The sequence below is a fragment of the Hylobates moloch genome, unplaced genomic scaffold (assembly GCF_009828535.3).
Source record: "Hylobates moloch isolate HMO894 unplaced genomic scaffold, HMol_V3 SCAFFOLD_15, whole genome shotgun sequence".
In the NCBI taxonomy this organism is placed as follows: Eukaryota; Metazoa; Chordata; class Mammalia; order Primates; family Hylobatidae; genus Hylobates; species Hylobates moloch.
In genome coordinates this window covers 92642444-92667032 of record NW_026652290.1, presented here as the reverse complement: position 1 = coordinate 92667032, position 24589 = coordinate 92642444, and the positions used below count along the sequence as shown (strand labels likewise).

Here is a 24589-nt window from a genome sequence, read left to right as displayed (position 1 = left end):
CAAGCTACTTAGAAGTCTGCGGCAGGAGGATTGCTTGACCCCTGGAGTCTGAGTCCTGCGAGTTTGAGGTTACAGTGAGACATGATCATGCCACTGCACTCCAGCCTGGGTGACAGAGTGAGACCCTGCCTCAAAAAAAAAGAGGCTGGGAGTGGTGGCTCACAGCTGTAATCCCAGCACTTTGGGAGGCTGAGGTGGGTGGATCACCTGAGGTCAGGAGTTCGAGACCAGCCTGGCCAATACAGCAAAACACCGTCTCTACTAAAAATACAAAAAAATTAGCCGGGTGTGGTGGTGGGTGCCTGTAATCCCAGCTACTCGGGAGGCTGAGGCAGGAGAATCACTTGAACCTGGGAGGCAGAGGTTGTGGTGAGCTGAGATCACGCCACTGCACTCCAGCCTGGACAACAAGAGCGAAACTCCGCCTCAAAAAAAAAAAAAAAAAAAGAAAAAGAAACATACCACAGCACCTGGGACATACCAGTCCCCTAAGGCTAGATGAGCTGGGTGCTGTCGCTGTTACTGTAGTGTAAAATATACTGGCAGAGGCCTGGCAGGCAGAGATTGCAGTGAGCCGAGATGGTGTCACTGCACTCCAGCCTGGGTGACAGAATACTTCGTCTCAAAAAAATAAATAAATAAATAAATAAGCCTGGCCAATATGGTGAAACCCCATCTCTACTAAAAATACAAAAATTAGCCGGGTGTGGTGGCACATGCCTGTGGTCCCAGCTACTTGGAAGGCCGAGGCAAGAGAATCGCTTGAACCCAGGAGGCAGAGGTTGCAGTGAGCAGAGATCACAGCATTGCACTCCAGCCTGGGTGACAGAGTGATACTCCATCTCAAAAAAAACACAAAAAACAAAAAAAAAAAACAAAAAACACAAATAAATAAATAAAATACGCTGGCAGAATGGTAGAAGATGAGGCTAGGGAGGTCCGGCAGGGACTAGGAAGGCAGAGATGAGATCCCAAAGGGCTTCCAGCACCTGGCTATGGAGGGAAGTGAAGAAGATGAAAATTACTGAGGGATTTTATGCCAGGGGAAGGTCATGATCAGATTTATTTTATTTATATATTTATTATTATTATTATTATTATTATTTGAGACAGAGTCTTGCTCTGTCACCCAGGCTAGGGTGCAGTGGAGTGATCTCGGCTCATAGCAAGCTCCACCTCCCAGGTTCAAGTGATTCTCCTGTCTCAACCTCCCAAGTAGCTGGGATTACAGGCACCCGCCACCACGCCAGCTAAGTTTTGTATTTTTAGTAGAGATGGGGTTTTGCCATGTTGGCCAGGCTGGTCTCGAACTCCTGACCTCAAGTGATCCGCCCGCCTTGGCCTCCCAAAGTGCTGGGATTACAGGCGTCAGCCACTGTGCCTGGCCTGTTTCTTCTGCCTGGCTAGGCTTCCCTGCAACTCCTACAGTCCTAAAGGCCCAGCTCCAAGGCCCCTCTTCTCTGAGGCATCTTGCATATCTCTCTTTGTCCCCTATACCAGGCCTTGACACAAGGGTCACTCGGTATCCCTGATGGCTGGAACAACACTTGGCACATCGCAGGCACCAGGAAACACTGGCGGAACTACTTACCTGCAAGTCCACCTTCCCCAGTGGTGATGTGGCCTTTGAACAAGGCCTTGGCGGCATCGATGTTTCTCTGGAGGTACTGAATGTACTGCAGGACATGCACCAGAATCTCCTTCTGCCTCAAAAGAAAGACAGGGTTGGCCAAGCTCACGCCTGTAATCCCAGCACTTTGGGAGTCTGAGATGGGCGGATCATGAGGTCAGGAGTTCGAGACCAGCCTGGCCAGCAAGGTGAAGCCCCGTCTCTACTAAAAATACAAAAAATTAGCTGGGTGTGGTGGCGTATGCCTGTAATGACAGCTACTCGGGAGGCTGAGGCAGGAGAATTGCTTGAACCCGTCAGGCGGAGGTTGCAGTGAGCCAAGATCACGCCGTTGCACTCCAGCCTGGGAAACAGAGCGAGACTCTGTCTCAAAAAAAAAAAAAAAAGAAAGAAAGAAAGACAGGGTTAAGCACAATAGCCAGGGCTCGAGACAACGTGAGGCTGCTGGGGACCAGAGACACAGAGGCTCCAGGACCCCATTCCCCACCCACCCCAACAATTCTTCAGTTGGCAGAGACCTTCCTGTTCTGCTCTCTAGCCCTCACTGCAGCCCAGTGAGACAGGGGCTACAACTACAGAAACGGAGGCTCAAAGTGCTAAGGGGCTTGCTACGGTTACAGAGATTGGCCGCGGTGGTTCACACCTGTAATCCCGGCACTTTGGGAGGCCGAAGCAGATGGATCACTTGAAGTTAAGAGTTCAAGACCAGCCTGGCCAACAGAGCAAAACCCTGTCTCTAATAAAAATACAAAAATAAGCCAGGCATGGTGGTACATGCCGGTAGTCCCAGCTACTCAGGAGGCTGAAGCAGGAGAATCGCTTGAACCCAAGAGGTGGAGGTTGTAGTGAGCTGAGATCGTGCCATGGCATTCCAGCCTGGGCAACAGAGCAAGACTGTCTCAAATAAAGGCTGCAGAGATGGAGCAGCAGAGCTGGAATCTCAATCCAGGTCCGCCTGCCTCCTGGTGCAGTTTTTGGCGCACACTCACTGGCGTCTTTCCTGGCCCCTGGCTCATGCTGTATTCTCTATCTGCAAAGCCCTCCTCTTCTCCCCATGAACTCCCTCACAGGCTTCTCCTCCTCTGAGCCTCTGCACAGTGGTCTCCTCCTCCAGAAGTGCCGCCTGTCTGCCCCTCTCACCCAGGATGGGTCAGCTGTTCCCTCCCGCACTCTTTTTTTTTTTTTTTTTGAGACAGAGGTTTGCCCTTGTCACCCAGGCTGGAGTGCAATGCGCAGTCTCAGCTCACTGCAACCTCCACTTCCCGGGTTCAAGCGATTCGATTCTCCTGCCTTAGCCTCCCAAGAAGCTAGGATTACAGGCATGCACTACCATGCCTGAGGAATTTTGTATTTTTAGTAGAGATGGGGTTTCACCATGTTGGTCAGGCTGGTCTTGAACTCTTGACCTCAGATGATCCGCCCGCCTCAGTCTCCCAAAATGCTGGGATCAGGCATGAGCCACCTCACCTGGCCCCCTCCTGCACTCTTGTGACACCCTGGGCCTACCTCCACCAAGGCACTTGCCACACTGTTTTATAATCATTGTTTATTCTCTGCCACTGACCGTGAACTAGTTAAGGGTGAGACTGTAGCAAATTGGTTTCCCATCCCAAGCACACAGAATTGAGAGGTCACTAAGCCAGGGATTGTCGAAGGAATGAGTCTCCCCAAAGTACCAAGAAGGATGCCTCCTGCCTTGCAGGCGTCATCCATGCAGCCACCAAATACCTCCTGAGTTGGTACTGGAGTCACAAAGCTAAAAGATACTACGACTGACTAGGGGCTAGGTGTGTCAGGGTAAACTGGACATGCTTTTGTTCGACTTCATGGAGCTTACAATCTACTGAGAGCAACACATCTTAATAAACTCACAAATCATCGAAAATGATCGACTGTGTGATAAGCATTACAAATAAAAGAGTGTAACAAGGGGTTCCAAAATTAGGGTGTCTGAAAAGGTGTCTCTGAATAAGTAGCATTTAAACTGAGATCTGGGCCGGGCGTGGTGGCTCGTGCCTGTAATCCCAGCATTTTGGGAGGCCGAGGCAGGTGGATCACTTGAGTCAAGAGTTCAAGACCATCCCAGCCAAGATGGCAAAACCCAGTCTCTACTAAAAATACAAAAATTAGCCAGGTGTAGTGGTGCACGCCTGTAGTCTCAGCTACTTGGGAAGCTGAGGCAAGAGAATCACCTGAACCCAGGCGGTGGAGGTTACAGTGAGCCGAGGTCATGCCACTGCACTCTAGTCTGGGCAACAGAGAGAGACTCTGCCTCAAATAAATAAATAAACTGAGATCTGAAGAGTAGAAGGAGTTATCCTGGGGAAATGGTGAGGGAAGAACACCAGGAAGTACTTTTTGAATCAAACTAGATCCCTAGAAAAATAAGACAACAGCAATAATCTTCCAAACTCCAAATCAGGAAACATGGTCTGATGAAGGGACTCATGTGAAGCTGTTGTATAAAACACAGTCAGTCACTGAAATGATTCAGTGTGGTCCACAGAAGGAAGCTATAGGCCGGGCGTGGTGGCTCACACCTGTAATCCCAGCACTTTGGGAGGCCGAGGCTGGAGGATCACGAGGTCAGGAGATCCAGACCATCCTGGCTAACATGGTGAAACCCTGTCTCTACTAAAAAGATAAAGAATTAGCTGGGCACGGTGGTGGGTGCCTGTAGTCGCAGCTACTTGGGAGGCTGAGGCAGGAGAATGGTGTGAACCCGGGAGGCGGAAGTTGCAGTGAGCCAAGATCATGCCACTGCAGTCCAGCCTGGGCGACAGAGCGAGACTCTGTCTCAAAAAAAAAAAAAAAAAAAAAAAAAAAAAAAAAAAAGAAAAGAAGGAAGCTATAATCTAACCCTGTGATCTAAGAGACAGAGGTGACCCAGCCGAGAGGACACTGGTTTTGGAGAACCTGGGGCCAATCTGCCACTTCCCGCTGTGTATTGGCAACAGGGCATTTTTATTTCTTTGAGCTTCGTTCTTCTCATCTGTGTGAGGATATTAATTCCAGGTCAGATGATTATCATTAGAACTAAATAAATTGGGGTATGTGAAATCACCCAGCAGAGTCTGTGTGATAAGCATTATAAATAAAAGAGTATAACAAGGGATTCAAAAACGGCCTATATTGGCCAGGCACAGTGGCTCATGCTTGTAATCCCAGCACTTTGGGAGGCCAAGGCGGCCGGATCACCTGACCTGAGGTCAGGAGTTCGAGACCAGCCTGGCCAACATGGTGAAACCCCATCTCTACTAAAATACAAAAATTAGCTGGGTGTGGTTGGGCGCACCTGTAATCCCAGCTACTCGGGAGGCTGAGGCAGGAGAATCACTAGAACCCAGGAAGCAAAGGTTGCAGTGAGCTGAGATTATGCCACCGCACTCCAGCCTGTAGCTGCAGCCCCTGTCTCACTGGGCTGCAGTGAGGGCTAGATAGCAGAACAGGTCTCTGCTGACTGAAGAATTGTTGGGGTGGGTGGGGAATGGGGTCCTGGAGCCTCTGTGTCTCTGGTCCCCAGCAGCCCCACGTTGTCTCGAGCCCTGGCTGTTGTGCTCAACCCTTTCTTTCTTTCTTCTTTTTTTTTTTTTTGAGACAGAGTCTCGCTATGTTGCCCAGGCTGGAGTGCAATGGCATGATCTCAGCTCACTGCAACTTCTGCCTGCCAGGTTCAAGCAATTCTCCTGCCTCAGCCTCCTGAGTAGCTGGGACTAGAGGTGCGGGCCACCAGGCCCAGCTAATGTTTTGTATTTTTAGTAAAGACGGGGTTTCACTATGCTGGCTAGGCTGGTCACGAACTCCTGACCTTGTGATCCGCCCGCCTTGGTCTCCCAAAGTGCTGGGATTCCAGGTGTGAGCCACCATGCCCGGCCAATAGTCTTTTTAGCTTTTTTTTTTTTTTGAGACAGAGTCTTGTTCTGTCGCCCAGGCTGGAGTGCAGTGGCGTGATCTAGGCTCACTGCAAGCTCCGCCTCCCAGGCACGATGCCTCCAAAATGATTACAGGCCCGAGCCACTTTGGTTATATTTTTTATTTTTTTTTTTGAGACAGGGTCTTACATGTCACCAGGATGAGTGGCACCATCTCAGCTCACTTCAACCTCCACCTCCCAGGCTCGAGCAATCCTCCCGTCTCAGCCCCACAAGTAGCTGGGACTACAGGCGCATGCCACCATGCCCAGCTAATTTTTTGTATTTTTTATTGAGATGAGGTTTTGCCATGTTGTTCAGGCTGGTCTCAAACTCCTGGGCTCAAGTGATCCACCCGCCTTGGCCTCCCAAAGTCCTGGGATTATAGGCATGAGCCACCACACCTGGCCTCGGTCTTTTTTTTTTTTTTTTGAGAGGGAGTCTCGGTCTGTTGCCCAGTCTGAAGTGCAGTGGTACGATCTCAGCTCACTGCAGCCTCTGACTCCCGGGTTCAAGCGATTCTCCCACTTCAACCTCCTAAGTAGCTGGGGCTACAGGAATGTGCCACCACGCTTGGCTGATTTTTGTATTTTTAGTAGAGACAAGGTTTCACCATGTTGGCCAGGTTGGTCTCGAACTACCGACCTCAAGTGATCCGCCCGCCTCGGCCTCATTACATGCGTGAGCCACTGCACCTGGCCAGCCTCAGTCTTTTTAAGGTTATTATCTCTAATACCAGGCTTGGAGCATATGGTTGGCACTTGCTAAGAAAAAGTCCTTATAAACCACGAAGTAATATATAAATGTTATTTATTATTACTAGTATAAAGGTTTTATGTAGAAAGTAATTGGGCATCATCCCAGATTTCAAGACAGATGCCTCAGTAATTGAAACTTCAGAAAGGTTAGCTTGGGGGCTACACCAGAGTCTGAACTCTCAAAGACCTTCTGAAGGTAAGATCAACAGGTCCTGTAACTGTCCCAACCAAGGGAGCTCATTCAGTCATTCAACAAACATCTATTGAACCTTGAGTGACAGAATGGTTGAAGGCAAAAGCCTTTGGAGTGAGATACATCTGACTCTATCTCTTTTAAGATGGGGTCTCATGGCCAGGCGCGGTGGCTCACACCTGTAATCCCAGCACTTTCGGAGGCCGAGGCAGGCAGATCACGAAGTCAGGAGATCGAGGTCATCCTGGCTAACATGGTGAAACCCCGTCTCTACTAAAAATACAAAAACTAATTGGCCGGGCGTGGTGGCGGGCACCTATAGTCCCAGCTACTCGGGAGGCTGAGGCAGGAGAATGGTGTGAACCTAGGAGGCAGAGCTTGCAGTGAGTCGAGATGGCGCCACTGCACTCTAGCCTGGGCTACAGAGCGAGACTCTGTCTCAAAAAAAAAAAAAAAAAAAAAGACGAGGTCTCACTCTGTTGCTCAGGCTAGAGTGCAGTGGTACAATCTCGGCTCATTGCAACCTTCACTTCCCAGGCTCAAGCTATCCTCCTGCTTCAGCCTCCTGGGTAGCGGGGACCACGGCTGGCTAATTTTTGTATTTTTTGTAGAGATAGAGTTTTGCCACATTGCCCAGGCTGGCCTCAAACTCCTAAACTCAAGCAATCTGCCTGCTTTAGCCTCCCAAAGTGCTGGTATTACAGGCGTGAGCCACTGTGCCTGGCCACATCTGAATCCCTCCCTCTCTCTTTCTCTCTCTCTCTCCATCTCAACTCTGTGCCTGTGGGCAATGTGACCCTTCTCTGCACTTCAGTTTCCTCAGACCAAAAAATGACCATAGCCATACATCTCTCACAAGCCTTGCGGGAGAGTTAAATGAGAAAAATGTATCCAAGACACTCAGCACTCAAGGTCTGACACCTGGAACTCTCAGTAAGTTGGGAACGGTTGTTACTGCTCTCTGCTCTATGCTAGGCCCTGTGGGCAAAGCGGACAGAGATGTCTCCTTTATGGCTCTCGCAGAACTCCACCTAAAGGAGGTCGGAAACAAGGAAGTAATTGCAGTGATACGCTGGGGGTGTTCATGGTCAGAGGGAGAACCTACAGGATCAGAGGGGCAGGGGGCAATTCACCAGCCAGAGTGGTGAGGAAGGACGCTCTGAATTGAAGCTGCACCCCAAGTCTCTAACACAGGAGAGGCAATTCATCACAGCTCCCGCTATGGCACGGAGCACTGGACTGAGCATGTCCCACGACCCCGGGATGCGGGTTGTCTGTGGAGCAGGACCCCATGATGCAGTTGAGGGAAGGATGAAGAGGCGGGAGAAGAGGGGTTCTGAAGACAGCAGAGGATACATGGTAAATAAGTAGGCTGAGGCCTGGGGAAAATTCCAAGAGATGTGGCCATCCGGTCATTTATGAAATATTGCCAGTCTCCTGACGAGACTGCCATTCCTCGAGGGCAGGGACTGGGTCATAGTCATCTCTGGCTCCCCAAGGGCTATTCCAGCACCTATTCATGCCAAAAACTCACATTCCTCAAATATTTTTAGCACCATGGTGGACTGCATAATGCATCCCCCCAGAGTTCCAAAGATGTACATGTCCTAGTCCCCAGAACCTATGAATATGTTGCCTTGTATGGCAGAAAGGACTTTGCAGATACGATTGAGTTAAGGACTTTTTTTTTTTTTGAGACAGTCTTGCTCTGTCGCCTAGGCTGGAGTGCAATGGTGTGATCTCGGATCACTGCAACCTCTGCCTCCCGGGTTCAAGTGATTCTCCCTCCTCAGCCTCCTGAGTAGCTGGGATTATAGGCACGCGCCACCACTCCTGGCTAATTTGTTGTATTTTTAGTAGAGACGAGGTTTCACCATGTTGGCTAGGCTGGTCTCAAACTCTTGACTTCAGGTGATCCACCCGCCTCGGCCTCCCAAACTGCTGAGATTATAGGCGTGAGCTACCGTGACTGGCCGTGTTAAGGATCTTGAGATGGCGTGATTATTCCTGTTTATCTGGGTGGGCCCAGTGTAATCACATATAATCTTATAGAGGCAGGAATGTCAAAGGCAGGGAAGGCAATGTGACAACAGAAGCGGTAGGACAGGAAAGACGTTTGAAGATGCTTCCATGCTGGCTTTGAGGGACCATGATGAGTCAAGGAATGCAGGCAGCCCCCAGAAGTTGGCAAAGAGAAAGGAAACAAACTCTCTAGAGCTTCTAAGAGGAACCAACCCTGCTGACAACTTGACTTTAAACCAGTGAGACTGGCCAGGCGCAGTGGCTTATGCCTGTAATCCCTGAACTTTGGGAGGCCTAAGGTGGGCGGATCACTTGAGGTGAGGAGTTTGAGACTAGCCTGGGCAACATGGCGAAACCTTGTCTCTACCAAAAATACAAAAAGTTAGCCAAGTGTGGCATGAGCCTGTAGTCTCAGCTACTTGGGAGGCTGAGGTGGGAGGATTGCTTGAGCCTGGGAAGCAGAGGCTGCAGTGAGCCGAGGTCGAGCCACTACACTGCAGCCTGGGTGAGAAAGCGAGATCCTGTCTCAAAAACAAAACAAAACAAAAACAAAACCTAAAAACCCCAAAATAACCAAACAAGTGAAAAAGCCACTGAGACTGATATTGGACTTTTGAACTCCAGAACCGTAAGAGAATAAATTTGGCCGGCCTTGGTGGCTAACGCCTGTAATCCCAGCACTTTGGGAGGCCAAGGCGGGTGGATCGCCTGAGGTCAGGAATTTGAGACCAGCCTGACCAATATGGTGAAACCCTGTCTCTACTAAAAATACAAAAAAACAATTAGCTGGGCATGGTGACCTGTGCCTGTAGTCCCAGCTACTTGGGAGGCTGAGACAGGAGAATCACTTGAACCTGGGAGGTGGAGGTTGCAGTGAGCCGAGATCACGCCACTGCACTCCAGCCTAGGCAACAGAGTGAGACTCCATCTCAAAAAAAAAAAAAAAAAAAGGCAGAATAAATTTGTGTTGTTTTAGGCCACTGAAGTCTGGGGTGATTTGTTACCATAGGAAACTCAGGGATTTAATATAGCAGTAGGTGCTTTATATATATAAGTACCTACTAGTGAGGGAGATTTAGGAGAATCCACATGACCTGGTAGTTGACAGATGTGGTAGGCAGGATAAGGGTCAGGGTTAGGGTCAGGGTCAGGCAAATCTGTCCCAAACACCCACTCCTCTGAACCTCTCTACAGGCAAGTCACACACTCTAGCTGGGATCAGTTTTTCCTGTGTTTAAATCTTTTTTTTTTTTTAGGCGGAGTTTCACTCTTGTTGCCCAGGCTGGAGAGCAACTGCGCGATCTCAGCTCACTACAACCTCCGCCTTCCAAGTTCAAGTGATTCTCCTGCCTCAGCCTCCCGAGTAGCTGGGACTACAGGCACGCACCACCATGCCTGGTTAATTTTTTGTATTTTTAGTAGAGACAGAGTTTCTCCATGTTGGTCAGGCTGGTCTCACACTCCCGACCTCAAGCGATCCACCCACCTCGGCCTCCCAAAGTGCTGGGATTACAGGCATGACCCACTGGGCCCAGCCAAATCTTTTTTTTTTTTTTTGCTTTGAGACGGAGTCTTGCTCTGCTGCCCAGGCTGGAGTGCAGTAGTGTGATCTCAGTTCACTGCAACCTCCACCTCCCAGTCTCATGTGATTCTCATGCCTCAGCCTCCCAAGCAGCTGGGATTATAGGCACATGTCATCACACCCAGCTAATTTTTTTTTTTTTTGAGATGGATTCTTGCTCTGTTGTCTAGGCTGGAGTGCAGTGGCACGATCTCGGCTCACTGAAACCTCCGCCTTCTGGGTTCAAGCAATTCTTCTGCCTCAGCCTCCTGAGTTGCTGGGATTACAGGCACACGCCACAATGCCCAGCTAATTTTTTTGTGTTTTTAGTAGAGATGGGGTTTCACCATGTTGGCCAGGCTGGTCCTGAACTCCTGACCTCAGGAGTGGGTGATCCACCCACCTCGGCCTCCCAAAGTGCTGGGATTACCGGTGTGAGCCACCGTGCCTGGCCCCTGTATTCAAATCTTCATCTTCCTGACCAGATTCTAAGTTTCCAGGGGATGGGCGCTGAGTCTCAAATTTCCTTGCCTCTCCCTATTGCAACAGAACAGCTGCCTGCATCCAACAGTCTTTCATAATGCCTGATGAATGAATGAGTTGATGAATGAATGAGAGGAAACAGAGCAGGAAAACATCCTACCAAGGCTTCAAGATCTGAATTTCATATTAAGGTAGTCCCACTGGGCACAACGTGTTAGCTTAGCACTATATGCATTTATGAAGTAGCCTATGGGGACACAGAGGGAAACCTTATCTATTCCTGCTTAATAGAGATGATACCCATAGGTCAAAACAAGGTGCTAGAGGGGAAACTGACATTTACTTGAGGCATGCTATGCACTGGGCCTGTCATAGCTATACTGTCATTTTGGTCTCACAGTGTCTCTGGGTAGGAGTGCAGTGGTGCAATCTTGGCTCACTGCAACCTCCACCTCCCAGGTTCATGTGATTCTCGTGCCTCAGCCTCCTGAGTAGCTGGGACTACAGGCACCCACCACTACACCCGGCTACCTTTTGTCTTTTTTTTTTTTAATTTAATTTTTTTTTGAGATGGAGTCTTGCACTGTTGCCAGGCTGGAGTGCAGTGGCATGATGTGGGCTCACTGCAACCTCTGCCTCCCGGGTTCCAGCGATTCTCCTGCCTCAGCCCCCTGAGTAGCTGGGACTACAGGCACGTGCCAGCATGCCCAGCTAATTTTTGTATTTTTAGTAGAGATGGGGTTTCCCCATGTTGGTCAGGATGGTCGCGATCTCTTGACCTCGTGATCTGCCCACCTCGGCCTCCCAAAGTGCTGGGATTACAGGCATGAGCCACAGCACCCTGCCCAAGTTTTGTCTTTTTTGGTAGAGATGCTGTTTCACCATGTTGGCACTGCTGGTCTCGAACTCCTAACCTCTGGTTATCCGCCCACCTCGGCCTCCCAAAGTGCTGGGATTACAGGCGTGAGCCACTGCGTCCGGCTCCAAGAGTTCTTTTCCCTCGTTTTGACAGTTGAGAAAACTGAAGCTTAGAAAGTTGGCTGGGCACAGTGGCTCATGCGTGTAATCCTAGCACTTTGGAAGGCCAAGGTGGGAGGATAACGAGGTCAAGAGTTTTATACCAGCCTGGCCAACATGGTGAAACTGTCTCTACTAAAAATACAAAAATTAGCCGGGCGTGGTGGTGGGCGTCTGTAATCCCAGCTACTCGGGAGGCTGAGGCAGGAGAATTGCTTGAACCCAGAAGGTGGAGGTTGCGATCAGCCGAGATTGCACTCCAGCCTGAACGACAGAGCGAGACTCCCTCTCAAAAAATGAAAACGAAAAAAGAAAAAAAGAAAGTCTGGGTAGCCTGAGGAACTGCCCAGAGTTCTGCAGCTGTGAAGCTAGAGGGCTCAAACCCATGGCTATTTGATTCCTGGAACAATGATCTTTGTGCTATCTCTATTTCCCCAGCCCGGTTTCTCCTTTGCAAAAAAGAATCCTCTAGGCACCTAGTTATGGGATCACAGACTCCCGGAAATTCCCATTCAGAGCAACACCATTCCCATTTGAATGCTGCCACTGAAAGGATCTGTCTAGATGTCCCAGGAGAGGGTGACGCACTTGCTGCTACTTAAAGACCTGCCTCCCAAATCTGGCCCCTCTCCTCTAGCCCCCGTACCTTTGTGAGCTTCTTGGTCCCCGTCTTCAGGGCTATGGGCAGCAGCAGTGCCAACTCTTGCAGCTTGCTAGTGTGGTTTTTTCTCTGCTTCTTGTTTGGGGACAGGAGCTGGTTTTGGTTCCTCTGATTCCTGTTTGGGGACAGGAGCTGGTTTTGGTTAGGACATCCAAAACTGAATTCCACATCTAACCCGCAAACCTCCTGTCTGTGTTACTCATTTTAGGGCCGCCTGCACCCCACCCTGGACACCCAAGACAGAATCCCAGGCATCATCCGTACTTGTTACTTTCCCTTAGCCCTTATCATCAGTCAGTCACCAAACCTTACCCACTCCTCTTCAGTCGCCTTCTCTTTAACCCCACAACCCTGCCCTAGTCCATGTGTTAACATCCTGATAGTTCACTCAACCCTGCCATTTGGCCTCTTCCATCCCTACTCTCTGCTAGAGTCAGGGTGACCTTTCTGAAACACAAATCTGACCATGTCGCTCTCTTGCTTCAAACCTCTCCGTGCCATCCCATTGTTAAGGATCAAGTTTAAGTTCCTAATGTGGGGTGGGTGCAGTGGCTGATGCCTGTAATCTCAGCACTTTGGGAGGCTGAGGCAGGCGAATCCCTTGAAGCCGGAAGGTGGAGGTTGCAGTAAGCCAAGATTGCGTCACTGCACTCCAGCCTGGGAGACAAAGTGACACTCCGTCTCAAAAAAAAAAAAAATAAATAAATAATAATAAAAAATACAAAAATTAGCCAGGTGTGGTGGCAGGCACCTGTAATCCCAGCTACTGGGGAGCCTGAGGCAGGAGAATCTCTTGAACCCGGTAGGTGGAGGTTGCAGTGAGCTGAGATCACACCACTGCACTCCAGCCTGGGTGACAGAGTGAGACTCTATCTCAAGAAAGAAAAGTTCCTAATGTGGCTTATCATTTGCATCCTGCCCCAGCTGACCATTCTGGTGTCCTCTTTTGCTTCTTTGTCTCTCTCCCATCAACTGATCATCATTCCACAGGATGGGTGAGGTAGCTCTGCTAAGGTCCCCTCACCCCGGTGCTCACACACCTCTGATCACTTCACCAGGCTGTCACCTGTGTCGAGGGTACCAATGTACCCCTAGCACCTAGAACAGGGTCTGGCATATTGTGATGACTCACTGTGTATTTGCTAAGTGAATTAATAAAAAAGGACATGAAATAAGTTGTCTCGGCTGGGCATGGTGGCTCACGACTGTAATCCTAGCATTTGGGGAGGCTGAGGTGGGTGGATCACTTGAGCTCAGGAGCTCGAGACCATCCTGGCCAACATGGTGAAACCCTGTCTCTACTAAAAATACAAAAAATTCCCCGGGCATGGTGGTGGGAGCCTGTAATCCCAGCTACTTGGGAGGCTGAGACAGGAGAATCGCTGGCTGGCTAATTTTTTTCATATTTTGTAGAAGTGTGCTCCACCAGCTGGGTGCGGTGGTTCACGCCTGTAATCCCAGCAGTTTGGGAGGCCGAGGTATGCAGATCACAAGGTCAGGAGTTCGAGATCAGCCTGGTGAAAATGGTGAAACCCCATCTCTACTAAAAATACAAAAATTAGACCAGGCGTGGTGGCTGGCACCTGTAGTCCCAGCTACTCGGGAGGCTGAGGCAGGAGAACAGCTTGAACCCAGGAGACAGAGATTTCAGTGAGCCGAGATCGCGCCACTGCACTCCAGCCTGGGCGACAGAGTGAGACTCCGTCTCAAAAAAAAGAAAAAAAAAAAAAAGAAATGCGCTCCACCATGCCGGTGGTGTGTGCCTATAGTCCCAGCTACTTGGGGGGCTGAGGCAGGAGGATCACTTCAGCCACGGAGGTTGAGGTTGCAGTGAGCCGTGATCACTCCATTATCCTCTAGTCTGGGTGAAAGAATGAGATCCTGTCCTAGGCCGGGCGTGGTGGCTCACGCTTGTAATCCCAGCACTTTGGGAGGCCGAGGCGGGTGGATCATGAGGTCAGGAGATCGAGACCACGGTGAAACCTCGTCTCTACTAAAAATACAAAAAAATTGGCCGGGCGCGGTGGCTCACGCTTGTAATCCCAGCACTTTGGGAGGCCGAGGCGGGCGGATCACGAGGTCGGGAGATCGAGACCACGGTGAAACCCCGTCTCTACTAAAAATACAAAAAATTAGCCGGGCGTGGTGGCGGGCGCCTGTAGTCCCAGCTACTCGGAGAGGCTGAGGCAGGAGAATAGCGTGAACCCGGGAGGCAGAGCTTGCAGTGAGCGGAGATCGCGCCACTGCACTCCAGACGGCAAACCACAAAGAACAAACAGCGGCCACCAACAACCCCCCCCCCCCCCCACAAGCCGGCAAACACCGAGACCCACAAAAAAAAAAAAAAAAAAAAAAAAAAAAAAAGAATGAGATCCTGTCTTGAAAAATAAAACAAAAAACACCAAGAACAAATACAGCCCCTTCTTCTGGAGATTACAGTACAGTTGGGGCTAAAGTAATTAATCAAATTGTCACACAAACAAAATTGCAAGTAAGACCAGAAAAAGCTACATAATTTACTGGGTTCAGGGGCCATTGTAAACGAAAATGTGGAGCCTCTTGTTCAAAAATTGAGAATTTCAAAATGGTGAGAGCAGGTCAGGTGAGGTGGCTCATGCCTGCAATCTCAGCACTTTGGGAGGCCGAGGCAGGCAGATCACCTGAGGTCAGGAGTGTGAGACCAGCCTGACCAACATGGAGAAACCCTGTCTCTACTAAAAATACACAATTAGCCAGGCGTGGTGGCACATGCCTGTAATCCCAGCTACTAGGGAGGCTGAGGCAGAAGAATAGCTTGAACCTGGGAAGCGGAGGTTGCAGTGAGCGGAGATCGTGCCATTGCACTCCAGCCTGGGCAACAAGAGCAAAACTCCGTGTCAAAAACAAAACAAAACAAAAAGATGGTGAGAGCAGAGCATTAAACCAAACATTGGACCATCCTAAGCACAGGGCCTATGTGACTGCCCAGGTCACATGTCTATGAAGCTGGCCATGATAAAGAAAAAAGTGTTGCTTGGTGTTATAGAAGCTTGTAAAAGGAGGCCGGGCATGGTGGCTCACACCTGTCATCCCAGCACTTTGGAGGCCGAGGCAGGTTGACCCCTTGAGCCCAGGAGTTTGAGTCCAGCCTGGGCAACATAGTGAGACCCTGACTCTACAAAAAACTTTCAAAAATAAATTTTAAGCTGGGCGCGGTGGTTCACACCTATAATCCCAGCACTTTGGGAGGCCGAGGCAGGTGGATCACCTGAGGTCAGGAGTTCAAGACCAGCCTGATCAACATGGTGAAATCTTGTCTCTACTAAAAATACAAAAATTAGCCAAGTGTGGTGGCGGGTGCCTGTAATCTCAGCTACTTGGGAGGCTGAGGCAGGAGAATCACTTGAACCCAGCAGGTGGAGGTTGCAGTTAGCAACTGAGATCGCGCCATTGCACTTTAGCCTGGGCAACAAGAGCAAAAGCTCTGTCTCAAAAAATAAATAAATAAAAAATAAATAAAATAAAGTAAATTTTAAAATAAAAATTTTTTTGGAGACAGGGTCTCTCTATATTCTACAGGCTGTGAAATCTCATTTCTTTCATTATTTATTTATTAATTATAAATATGAACTCCATGAGGGCAAGAATTGGTTGGTTGGTTGGTGGGTTGGTTTGTTTTTGAGGCAGAGTCTTGCCCTGTTGCCCAGGACGGAGTGCAGTGGCGGGCTCTTGGCTCACCGCAACCTCCACCTCCTGGGCTAGAGTGATTCTGCTACCTCAGCCTCCCAAGTAGCTGAGATTACAGGCACACGCCACAGGGCAAGAGTTTTTGTCTTATTTATTGCTATGTCCCAGGCCGATTTATCCATAAAATGCAGAAAGCACAGTACTTGGAACCCATGATACTTTTAGGGTCTCATGAAAATATTCTAATTCCTTTTAAATTAAAACAAAAAATAAATATCACCTCATCTGTAGTATACATGTCTTCATATCAATACTATCATAAACCGCAATTGTTAATATATATATATATATATATTTTTTTTTTTTTTTCCCCCAAGACAGAGTCTCACTCTTGTTGTCCAGGCTGGAGTGCAGTGGCGCGATCTCGGCTCACTGAAACCTCCGCCTCCCGGATTCAAGCAATTCTCCTGCATCAGCAACCCAAGCAGCTGGGATTGAAGGTGCCCACCACCACACCTCCTAATTTTTGTATTTTTAGTAGAGACAGGTTTCACAATGTTGGCCACACTGGTCTCGAACTCCTGACCTCGTGATCCCCCCGCCTTGGCCTTCCAAAGTGCTGGGATTACAGGCATGAGCCACTGCACCCTGCGTTAATATTTTTCTATGGAGGAAGGGGATCAAGAAGGCAAAATTGTATAGGGCCCACAGAAGCCATAATGCTGCCCTGGTTATATCCCTTAAGTCCTGGAATAATGCTTAACACTTAGTGGGTGCTCAATAAAAAATTATTGAATTAATGAATACTGAGAGGTCTGGGGATATCATCTCAGACTTCTGAAGTGGCATATGAACCTAATTCTCAAGTTTCCTTTTCCCTGAGCTAATCAACCTGAACATACCCTACTTAATTATTATTGTTATTATTATTATTGAGATGGAGTCTCACCTTGTTGTCCAGGCTGGAGTGCAGTGGCACGATCTCAGCTCACTGCAACCTCTGTCTCCTGGGTTCAAGCGATTCTCCTGCCTCAGCCTCCTGAGTAGCTGAGATTACAGGCATGTGCCACCACACCTGGCTAATTTTTTTGTATTTTTAGTAGAGACGGGGTTTCACCATGTCGGCCAGGATGATCTCAATTTCCTGACCTCGTGATCCGCCCACCTTGGCCTCCCAAAGTGCCAGAATTACAGGCGTGAGCCACCGTGCCCGGCCTTCATTTGTTTTATTTATTTATTTATTTTTGAGACACAGTTTCACTCTTTTCGCCCAGGCTGGAGTGCCATGGCATGATCTTGGCTCACTGCAACCTCCGCCTCCCAGGTTCAAGCGATTCTCCTGCCTCAGCCTCCCAAGTAGCTGGGATTACAGGCGCCTGCCACCATGTCCGGCTTTTTTTGTATTTTTAGTAGAGATGGGGTTTCACCATGATGGCCAGGGTGATCTCGATCTCTCGACCTCGTGATCCGCCCACTTCAGCCTCCCAAAGTGCTGGGATTACAGGCGTGAGCCACCGCGCCCAGCCCTTCATTTGTTTTAATAGTGTGTAGGGATGTAAGAGTCAGAGCTGCCCCAAAGTGGAACAAAGTAGGGGACAGTCCTGGGAGGTGGCATAAAGGTTGATATATAAGCTCCAGTTTTTGAAGCAGAAAGACTGGGATTCAAATCCTAGTTCCGCCACTTGCTGTGTGATTTTGGGCAACTGCTTTAACTTCTCTGTGCCTGTTTCTTCCTCCTTTACAAAATGGAGGTGGCTAGGAAAACCTTGATCTTGTCTGGAATGTGTTTCATATAGTGCCTGGTACACAGGGAGTGTTCATGAAATGTTAGTTCAAGAAAGCGTGTGGGGCCGGGTGCGGTGGCTCATGCCTGCATCCCAGCACCTTGGGAAGCCGAGGTGGGCAGATGACCTGAGGTCAGGAGTTCAAGACCAGCCTGACTAACATGGTGAAACCCCGTTTCTACTAAAAATACAAAAAATTAGCTGGCTGTGGTGGCATGCGCTTGCAATCCCAGCTACTCAGGAGGTTGAGGCAGGAGAATCACTTGAACCCTGGAGGCGGAGGTTGCAGTGAGCCGAGATTGTGCCACTGCACTCCAGCTTGGGCAACAAGAGCAAAGCTCCATCTCAAAAAAAAAAAAAAAAAGAAAGCGTGTGTGTAGAGTCATCTGTCAGAATGATTTTAGGGGTAAGAGGTGTTTAAGAATGGGCTATGTTTTTGCTTGACCAACATCCAATCTCCCCTTTTCTGTTAACAGTACCTTAATTTTCCTTTGAGCAACAATTTCTCCTCCATTCTCAGTCCATGTGGTTCAGAGGGGCTGACCTTATCTTCCCCTTCCACTAGGGAGCACAAAACCAAGGTCCTGCCAAGAATAGTCACAGTGATTGGTTCAAGGTTGGAGTGGTAATCCTAGGTTTGGCCAATCAGAGTCAATCAATCTTAGAAAGAGGCTTTCTCTTCTGGGTATACGGAGTTGGCAAGATATGGACCTGGAACTGCTGAGAACCATCTTGCCCTTCCAAAGGGACAACCTGCAGCTGGGCACGATGACTCACGCCTGTAATCCCAGCACTTTGGGAGGTCGAGACAGGCAGATCACTTGAGGTCAGGGGTTCGAGACCAGCCTGACCAACATGGTGAAACCCCGTTTTCACTAAAACTACAAGAAAATTAGCCAGACCTGGTAGCACATGTCTGTAATCTCAGCTACTCGGGAGGCTGAGGCAGGAGAATCCCTTGAACCCAGGAGGCGGAGGTTGCACTGAGCTATGAAGCCACTGCACTCCAGCCTGGGCGACAGAGCGAGACTCCATCTCAAACAAACAAACAATAAGATAAAATAAATAAATAAAGCAAAGGGAGAACCTGCTTGAGACAGAAGCCAAAACAGACAATACCAGAGCCAAGAGATGCAGATTCCTGGCAACATCATTTAACCTCCATCCTGGAACCAGCCAAGGCCGACATCCCTGAATTTTTTGTTTAAATGATCCAATAAATCCCTTTTTATGCTTAAGTCAGTTTTTGCTAGGTTTCCGTTCATTGCAACTAAGAGTCTTTATCAATGCAAGGACCCCCACATCTAGAAAGGGGGATGAAAGTATGAATTGTGGGCAAGTCTAAAATTCCAGGAGGAATGGGCAGCGGGATAGGCATTCTTCATTTTCGTCATGGTGCTTCTTCTGAGCATAGTATCTAGGTAGAGAACCTAAACAAAGCACACAGTCCTCGTCTTACAATGGTCGGACTTAACATTTTTCGACTTTATGATGGTGTGAAAGCCATACAAATTCAGTAGAAGCCATACTTCTCTTACTGTGCTGGGCAGCAACACTGGGCCACAGCTCCCAATCAGCTATGCTTTTCTTTTCTTTTTTTAGACTGAGTCTTGCTCAGTTGCTGGAGTGCAGTGGCACGATCTCAGCTCACTGCAACCTCCGCCTCCCAGGTTCAAGTGATTCTCCTGCTTCCGCCACCTGAGTAGCTGGGATTATAGGCAGTCACCACCATGCCTGGCTAATTTTTGTATCTTTAGTAGAGATGGGGTTTTGCCCTGTTGGCCAGGCTGGTCTCAAACTCCTGACCTCAAGTGATCAGCCCACCTTGGCTTCGCCAAGTGTTGGGATTACAGGCCTGAGCCATCAACCATGCATTTTTGACATAAAATATTTTCAATTTATCATGGGTTTATCAGGACATAACTCCATAGATGCTTAATTTTGGAGTTAATGAAGAGATAGTTGGATGGAAAGTCACGGAGGGAGATGGTAGAGGTTAACACGAACTTTGGCCTTATTTTTTCTTTATCCAGACTTTGGAGGGAGGGAGAAATCTGATCCAACCTCCAATCTGCTGTGAAAATCCCCTCTATAAGATTCATTACACTTGGTAGGTGCTTGATAGATGAATGAATGCGTGAATAAAAGAAAGGAAAGCCACCAGGCTCACGCCTGTAATCCCAGCACTTTTGGAGGCTGAGGCAGGAAGATCACTTGAGCCTAGGACTTTCAGACCAGTGTAGGCAGCATAGTGAGACCCTGTCCAATATATATATATTTTTTTGAGACAGAGTTTCTCTCGTCGCCCAGGCTGGAGTGCAATGGCACGATCTCAGCTCACTGCAACCTCTGCCTCCTGGGTTCAAGCGATTCTCCTGTCTCAGCCTCCCAAGTAGCTGGGATTATACCATGCCCAGCTAATTTTTGTATTTTTAGTAGAGATGGAGTTTCACCACGTTGGCCAGGCTGGACTCAAACTCCTGGCCTCAGGTGATCCGCCCACCTTGGCCTCCCAAAGTGCTGGGATTATAGGCGTGAGCCACCACACCTGGCCAATTTTTTTTTTTTTTTAATTAGTTGAGCATAGTGGCGTGTGCCTGTGGTCCTGCATACTTGGGAGGCTGATGTGGGAGGACTGCTTCAGTCTGGGAGGTCAAAGCTGCAGTGAACTGTGATCCTGTCACTGCACTCCAGCCTGGGGAACAGAGCAAGACCCGGTCTAAAAAGAAAGAGCCAGGCGTGGTGGCTCATGCCTGTAACCCCAGCACTTTGGGAGGCTGAGTGGATCACTGGATCCCAGGAGTTTGAGACCAGCCTCGGCAACATGGCAAAAACCCATTTCTACGAAAAATACAAAAATTAGCCAGGCGTGGTGGTGCACGCCTATGGTCCCAGCTACTCAGGGGGCTGAGGTGGGAAGATTGTTTAAGCCCAGAAGGTCGAGGCTGCAGTCAGCTGGGATTGCACCACTGCATTCCACATTCCAGCCTAGGTGACAGAGCAAGACCTTGTTTCAAAAAAAAAAAAAAAGGAAAGAGGTGACTCACACCTGTAATCCCAGCACTTTGGGAGGCCGAGGTGGGTGAATCACCTGAGATCAGGAGTTCGAGACCAGCCTGAACAACATGGTGAAATCCTATCTCTACTAAAAATACAAAAATTGGCTGGGTGTGGTGGCATGCGCCTGTAGTCCCAGCTACTTGGGAGGCTGAGGCAGGAGAATCGCTTGAACCCGGGAGGCAGAGGTTGTAGAGAGCCGAGATCATGCCATTGCACTCCAGCCTAGGCAGCAAGAGTGAAACTCCGTCTCAAAAAAAAAAAAAGGCTGGGCGCAGTGGCTCACGCCTGTAATCCCAGCATTTTGGGAGGCTGAGGCGGGCGGATCACGAGGTCAGGAGATTGAGACCATTCTGGCTAACATGGTGAAACCCCGTCTCTACTAAAAAAAATACAAAAAATTAGCCAGGCACGGTGGCGGGTGCCTGTAGTCCCAGCTACGCGGGAGGCTGAGGCAGGAGAATGGCGTGAATCCAGGAGGTGGAGCTTGCAGCGAGCCGAGATCGCGCCACTGCACTCCAGCGGGCAGATCTCGAGGTCAGGAGTCCAAGACCAGCCTGGCCAAGACAGTGAAACCCTGTCTCTACTAAAAATACAAAAAAAATTTAGCTGAGCATGGTGGCGGGCACCTGTAATCCCAGCTACTTGGGAGGCTAAGGCAGGAGAATCGCTTGAGCCTGGGAGGCGGAGGTTGCAGTGAGCCAAGATCGCACCACTGCACTCTACAGCCTGGGCATCAGAGTCAGACTCTGTCTTAAAAAAAAAAGGAAAGAAAGAAAGACACTCAGAATGTCAGTTGGGCGTGGTGGCTTAGTAATTCCAGCACTTTGGGAGGATAAGACAGGAGGATCACTTGAGGCCAGAAGTTCAAGACAGGCCTGAGCAACATAGCAAGACCCTGTCACTACAACAAATAGAAAAACTGGCTGGGTGTGGTGGCATGTGCCTGTAATCTTAGCTGTTCGGAAGGCTGAAGCAGGAGGATCAAGCCCCAGGTCAAACCCAGGAGTCCGAGGCTATAGTGAGCTATGATGCCACCACTGCACTCTAGCGTGGGCAACAGGGTGAGACCCTAACTCTGAAAACAAACAAACTCAGAATGTCACAGGCTGCAAGGACCTTAGAAGTTATCTTTGCCCTAAAAATAAAAAAAGAAATGGGCCGGGCATGGTGGCTTACACCTGTAATCCCAGCACTTTGGGAGGCTGAGACAGAGAGATCATCTGAAGCCAGGAGTTGAAGACTAGCCTGGGGAAAATGGCAAAACCTGTCTTTACAAAAAATACAAAAATTAGCCAGGCATCGAGGCATGCGCCTGTAGTCCCAGCTACTCAGGAGGCTGAGGCAGGAGAATCACTTGAGTTCAGGAGGCGGAGGTTGCAGTGAGCTGGGATCGCACCACTGCACTCCAGCCTGGGCAACGAGAGGGAAACCCTGTCTCAAAAATAAATAAATAAATAAATAAATAAATAAATAAATAAATAAATAAATAAATAAATAAGAAATGATCTTCGCCGATCACCTCAGAGTACTCTCATCTGGAAAATGGTAAGCATCTTTGTACACACTTCCTCATGAGATTGTTGTATGGATCAACAGTTATCATACAAACAAAAGGTTTGGCAAAGAGTCTAGCAAATGGCAAATGCTAAGCAAATGGTTTTTTGTTTTTTTTTTTTTAGATGGAGTCTCGCTCTGTCACCCAGGCTGGAGTGCAGTGGTGTGATCTCGGCTCACTGCAAGCTCCACCTCCCGGATTCACGCCAATCTCCTGCCTCAGCCTCCCAAGTAGCTGGGACTACAGGCGCCTGCAACCGCGCCCGGCTAATTTTTTGTATTTTTAGTAGAGACAGGGTTTCACCGTGTTAGCCAGGATGGTCTCGATCTCCTGATCTTGTGATCCGCCCGCCTCGGCCTCCCAAAGTGCTGGGATTACAGGCGTGAGCCACGGCGCCCGGCCTGTTTTTGTTATTATTATTCAATGAGAGTGGCTGGGGTTATAAGAGAGATGGGGCAAGCCCTTACCTGTCACTGGGACCCAGTGAATTAGCTCTGGGCTGTTCAGAGGAACCCAAGTATCTGCTAGAACCAAACATCTGCAAAGAGAGAAAAAGAATGGATTAGTGACCTCTGGGATTGCAGGAAGGATGGGCAGGAACCCTGATGGGCACCCTTCATCTTCCCTATGATGCTCCTTTGAGCACCCAGAGATTCCAAAATAAGAGTCCCTAGCCCCAATAAATTATGGGCCCAGAGACCCAAATTAAACAGCTAAACCTTGGCCAGGAGTGGTAGCTCACGCCTGTAATCCCAGCATTCTGGGAGGCTGAGGCAGGCAAATCACTCGAGGTCAGGAGTTTGAGACCAGCCTGGCCAACATGGTGAAACCCCGTCTCTACTAAAAATACAAAAATTAGCCGGGCGTGGTGGTGTACGACTGTAATCCCAGCTACTCGGGAGGCTGAGGCAGGAGAATCGCTTGAACTCGGGAGGCGGAGGTTGCAGTGAGCCAGGATTAAGTCACTGTACTTCAGCCTGGACAACAGAGTGAGACTGTGTCTCAAAAAACAAAAACAAAAACAAACCCCTAAACCTCTAAACTCAAATCTGTGAATTCCAAATTGTAAATCTGGGCCTTAAATCATGATCCAGACTTAAAACTAAAACCAGCAAACCCCTAAACTTTGACCCCAGAACTTAGACGTTAATAGTGAGATGCCAGACTCTGAAACAGAGACTACCAGGCCTTAAAAGTGTGGCTTCAGACCTACAGACTGTGATTTTAAGACACTAAAACCGGCCGGGGGTGGTGGCTCATGCCTGTAATCTCAGCACTTTGGGAGGCCAAGGCAGGTGGATCACTTGAGGTCAGGAATTCGAGACCAGCCTGGCCAACATGGTGAAACCCATCTCTACTGAAAATACAAAAATTAGCTGTGTGTGGTGGCACACGCTTGTAGTCCCAGCTACCTGGGAGGCTGAGACAGGAGAATCACTTGAACCCGGGAGGCAGAGGCTGCAGTTAGCTGAGATTGCACCACTGCACTCCAGCCTGGGTGAGATAGGGAGACTCTGTCTCAAAAAAAAAAAAAAAAGACACTAAAACTAATACTTTGGAGTCCCAAAATGAGGATCTAAATCCTCACTTTGGAGCCCTCCCAAAGCCAGGCACAGTGGCTCACGCCTGTAATCCTAGCACTTTGGGAGGCCACGGCGGGAGGATTGCTTGATCTCAGGAGTTTGAGACCAGCCTGGCAATATGACAAAACTCCACGTCTACAAAAAAAAAAAAAAAATTACCTGGGTATAGTGGCACATGCTTGTAGTCCCAGCTACTTGGGAGGCTGAGGTGAGGGGATGGTTTGAGCCCAGGAGGTCAAGGCTGCAGTGAGCTAAAATCGCACCACTGCACTCCAGCCTGGGTGACAAAGTGAGACCTTGTCTCAAAAACAAAAAAAAGGAGCCCTCCCAAACCTACAAACCCTAAATTCTAATATTGAGATACCCTAGACCCTCAAACTGTCAACTTCTGATCTTCGAATATGATCCTAATACTAAGATTACAGACCTCAAGCTGTTAACACTATGAACCTATATCCTAAGAAATCCAGGCCCCTACGAAACAAACCTCACTCCTCCAGATTGACCTCTTAGATGCCCAAACTGTCCCTCAAATTGTGGCCCCAACCCTAAAACTGAGATCTCGAATGTGGGTCCTACTCTGAAACCCCAGACCCTAAAACTGGAACTCCCGTACTCAATGTGGGCACTCCAGGCCCTAAAACGTGCTTCCAAAGACTTGAATTGCGACTCCAGATTCTAAAGCTTCATACTTTACATTGGGAT

General features: G+C 49.0%; 1 protein-coding gene across 2 annotated transcripts in view; it reads right to left on the bottom strand.

The window, feature by feature from the left end:
• Positions 1 to 22839, bottom strand: part of MEIOSIN (meiosis initiator) — a 34823-nt gene extending 11984 nt beyond the window's left edge. The window contains exons 1-4 of one of the 2 annotated variants that reach the window (XM_032178529.2): positions 22769 to 22839; positions 18166 to 18270; positions 12222 to 12351; positions 1592 to 1703 (exon numbers count right to left, since the gene is read on the bottom strand). In XM_032178529.2, the coding sequence (XP_032034420.1) occupies positions 1592 to 1703; positions 12222 to 12351; positions 18166 to 18270; positions 22769 to 22839 (418 nt within the window). Of the gene's footprint in view, positions 1 to 1591; positions 1704 to 12221; positions 12352 to 18165; positions 18271 to 18805; positions 18886 to 22768 lie in introns of those variants that run through there. The other variant, XM_058428877.1, reaches the window with a different exon arrangement.
• Between the last annotated feature and the right edge of the window lie 1750 nt (positions 22840 to 24589).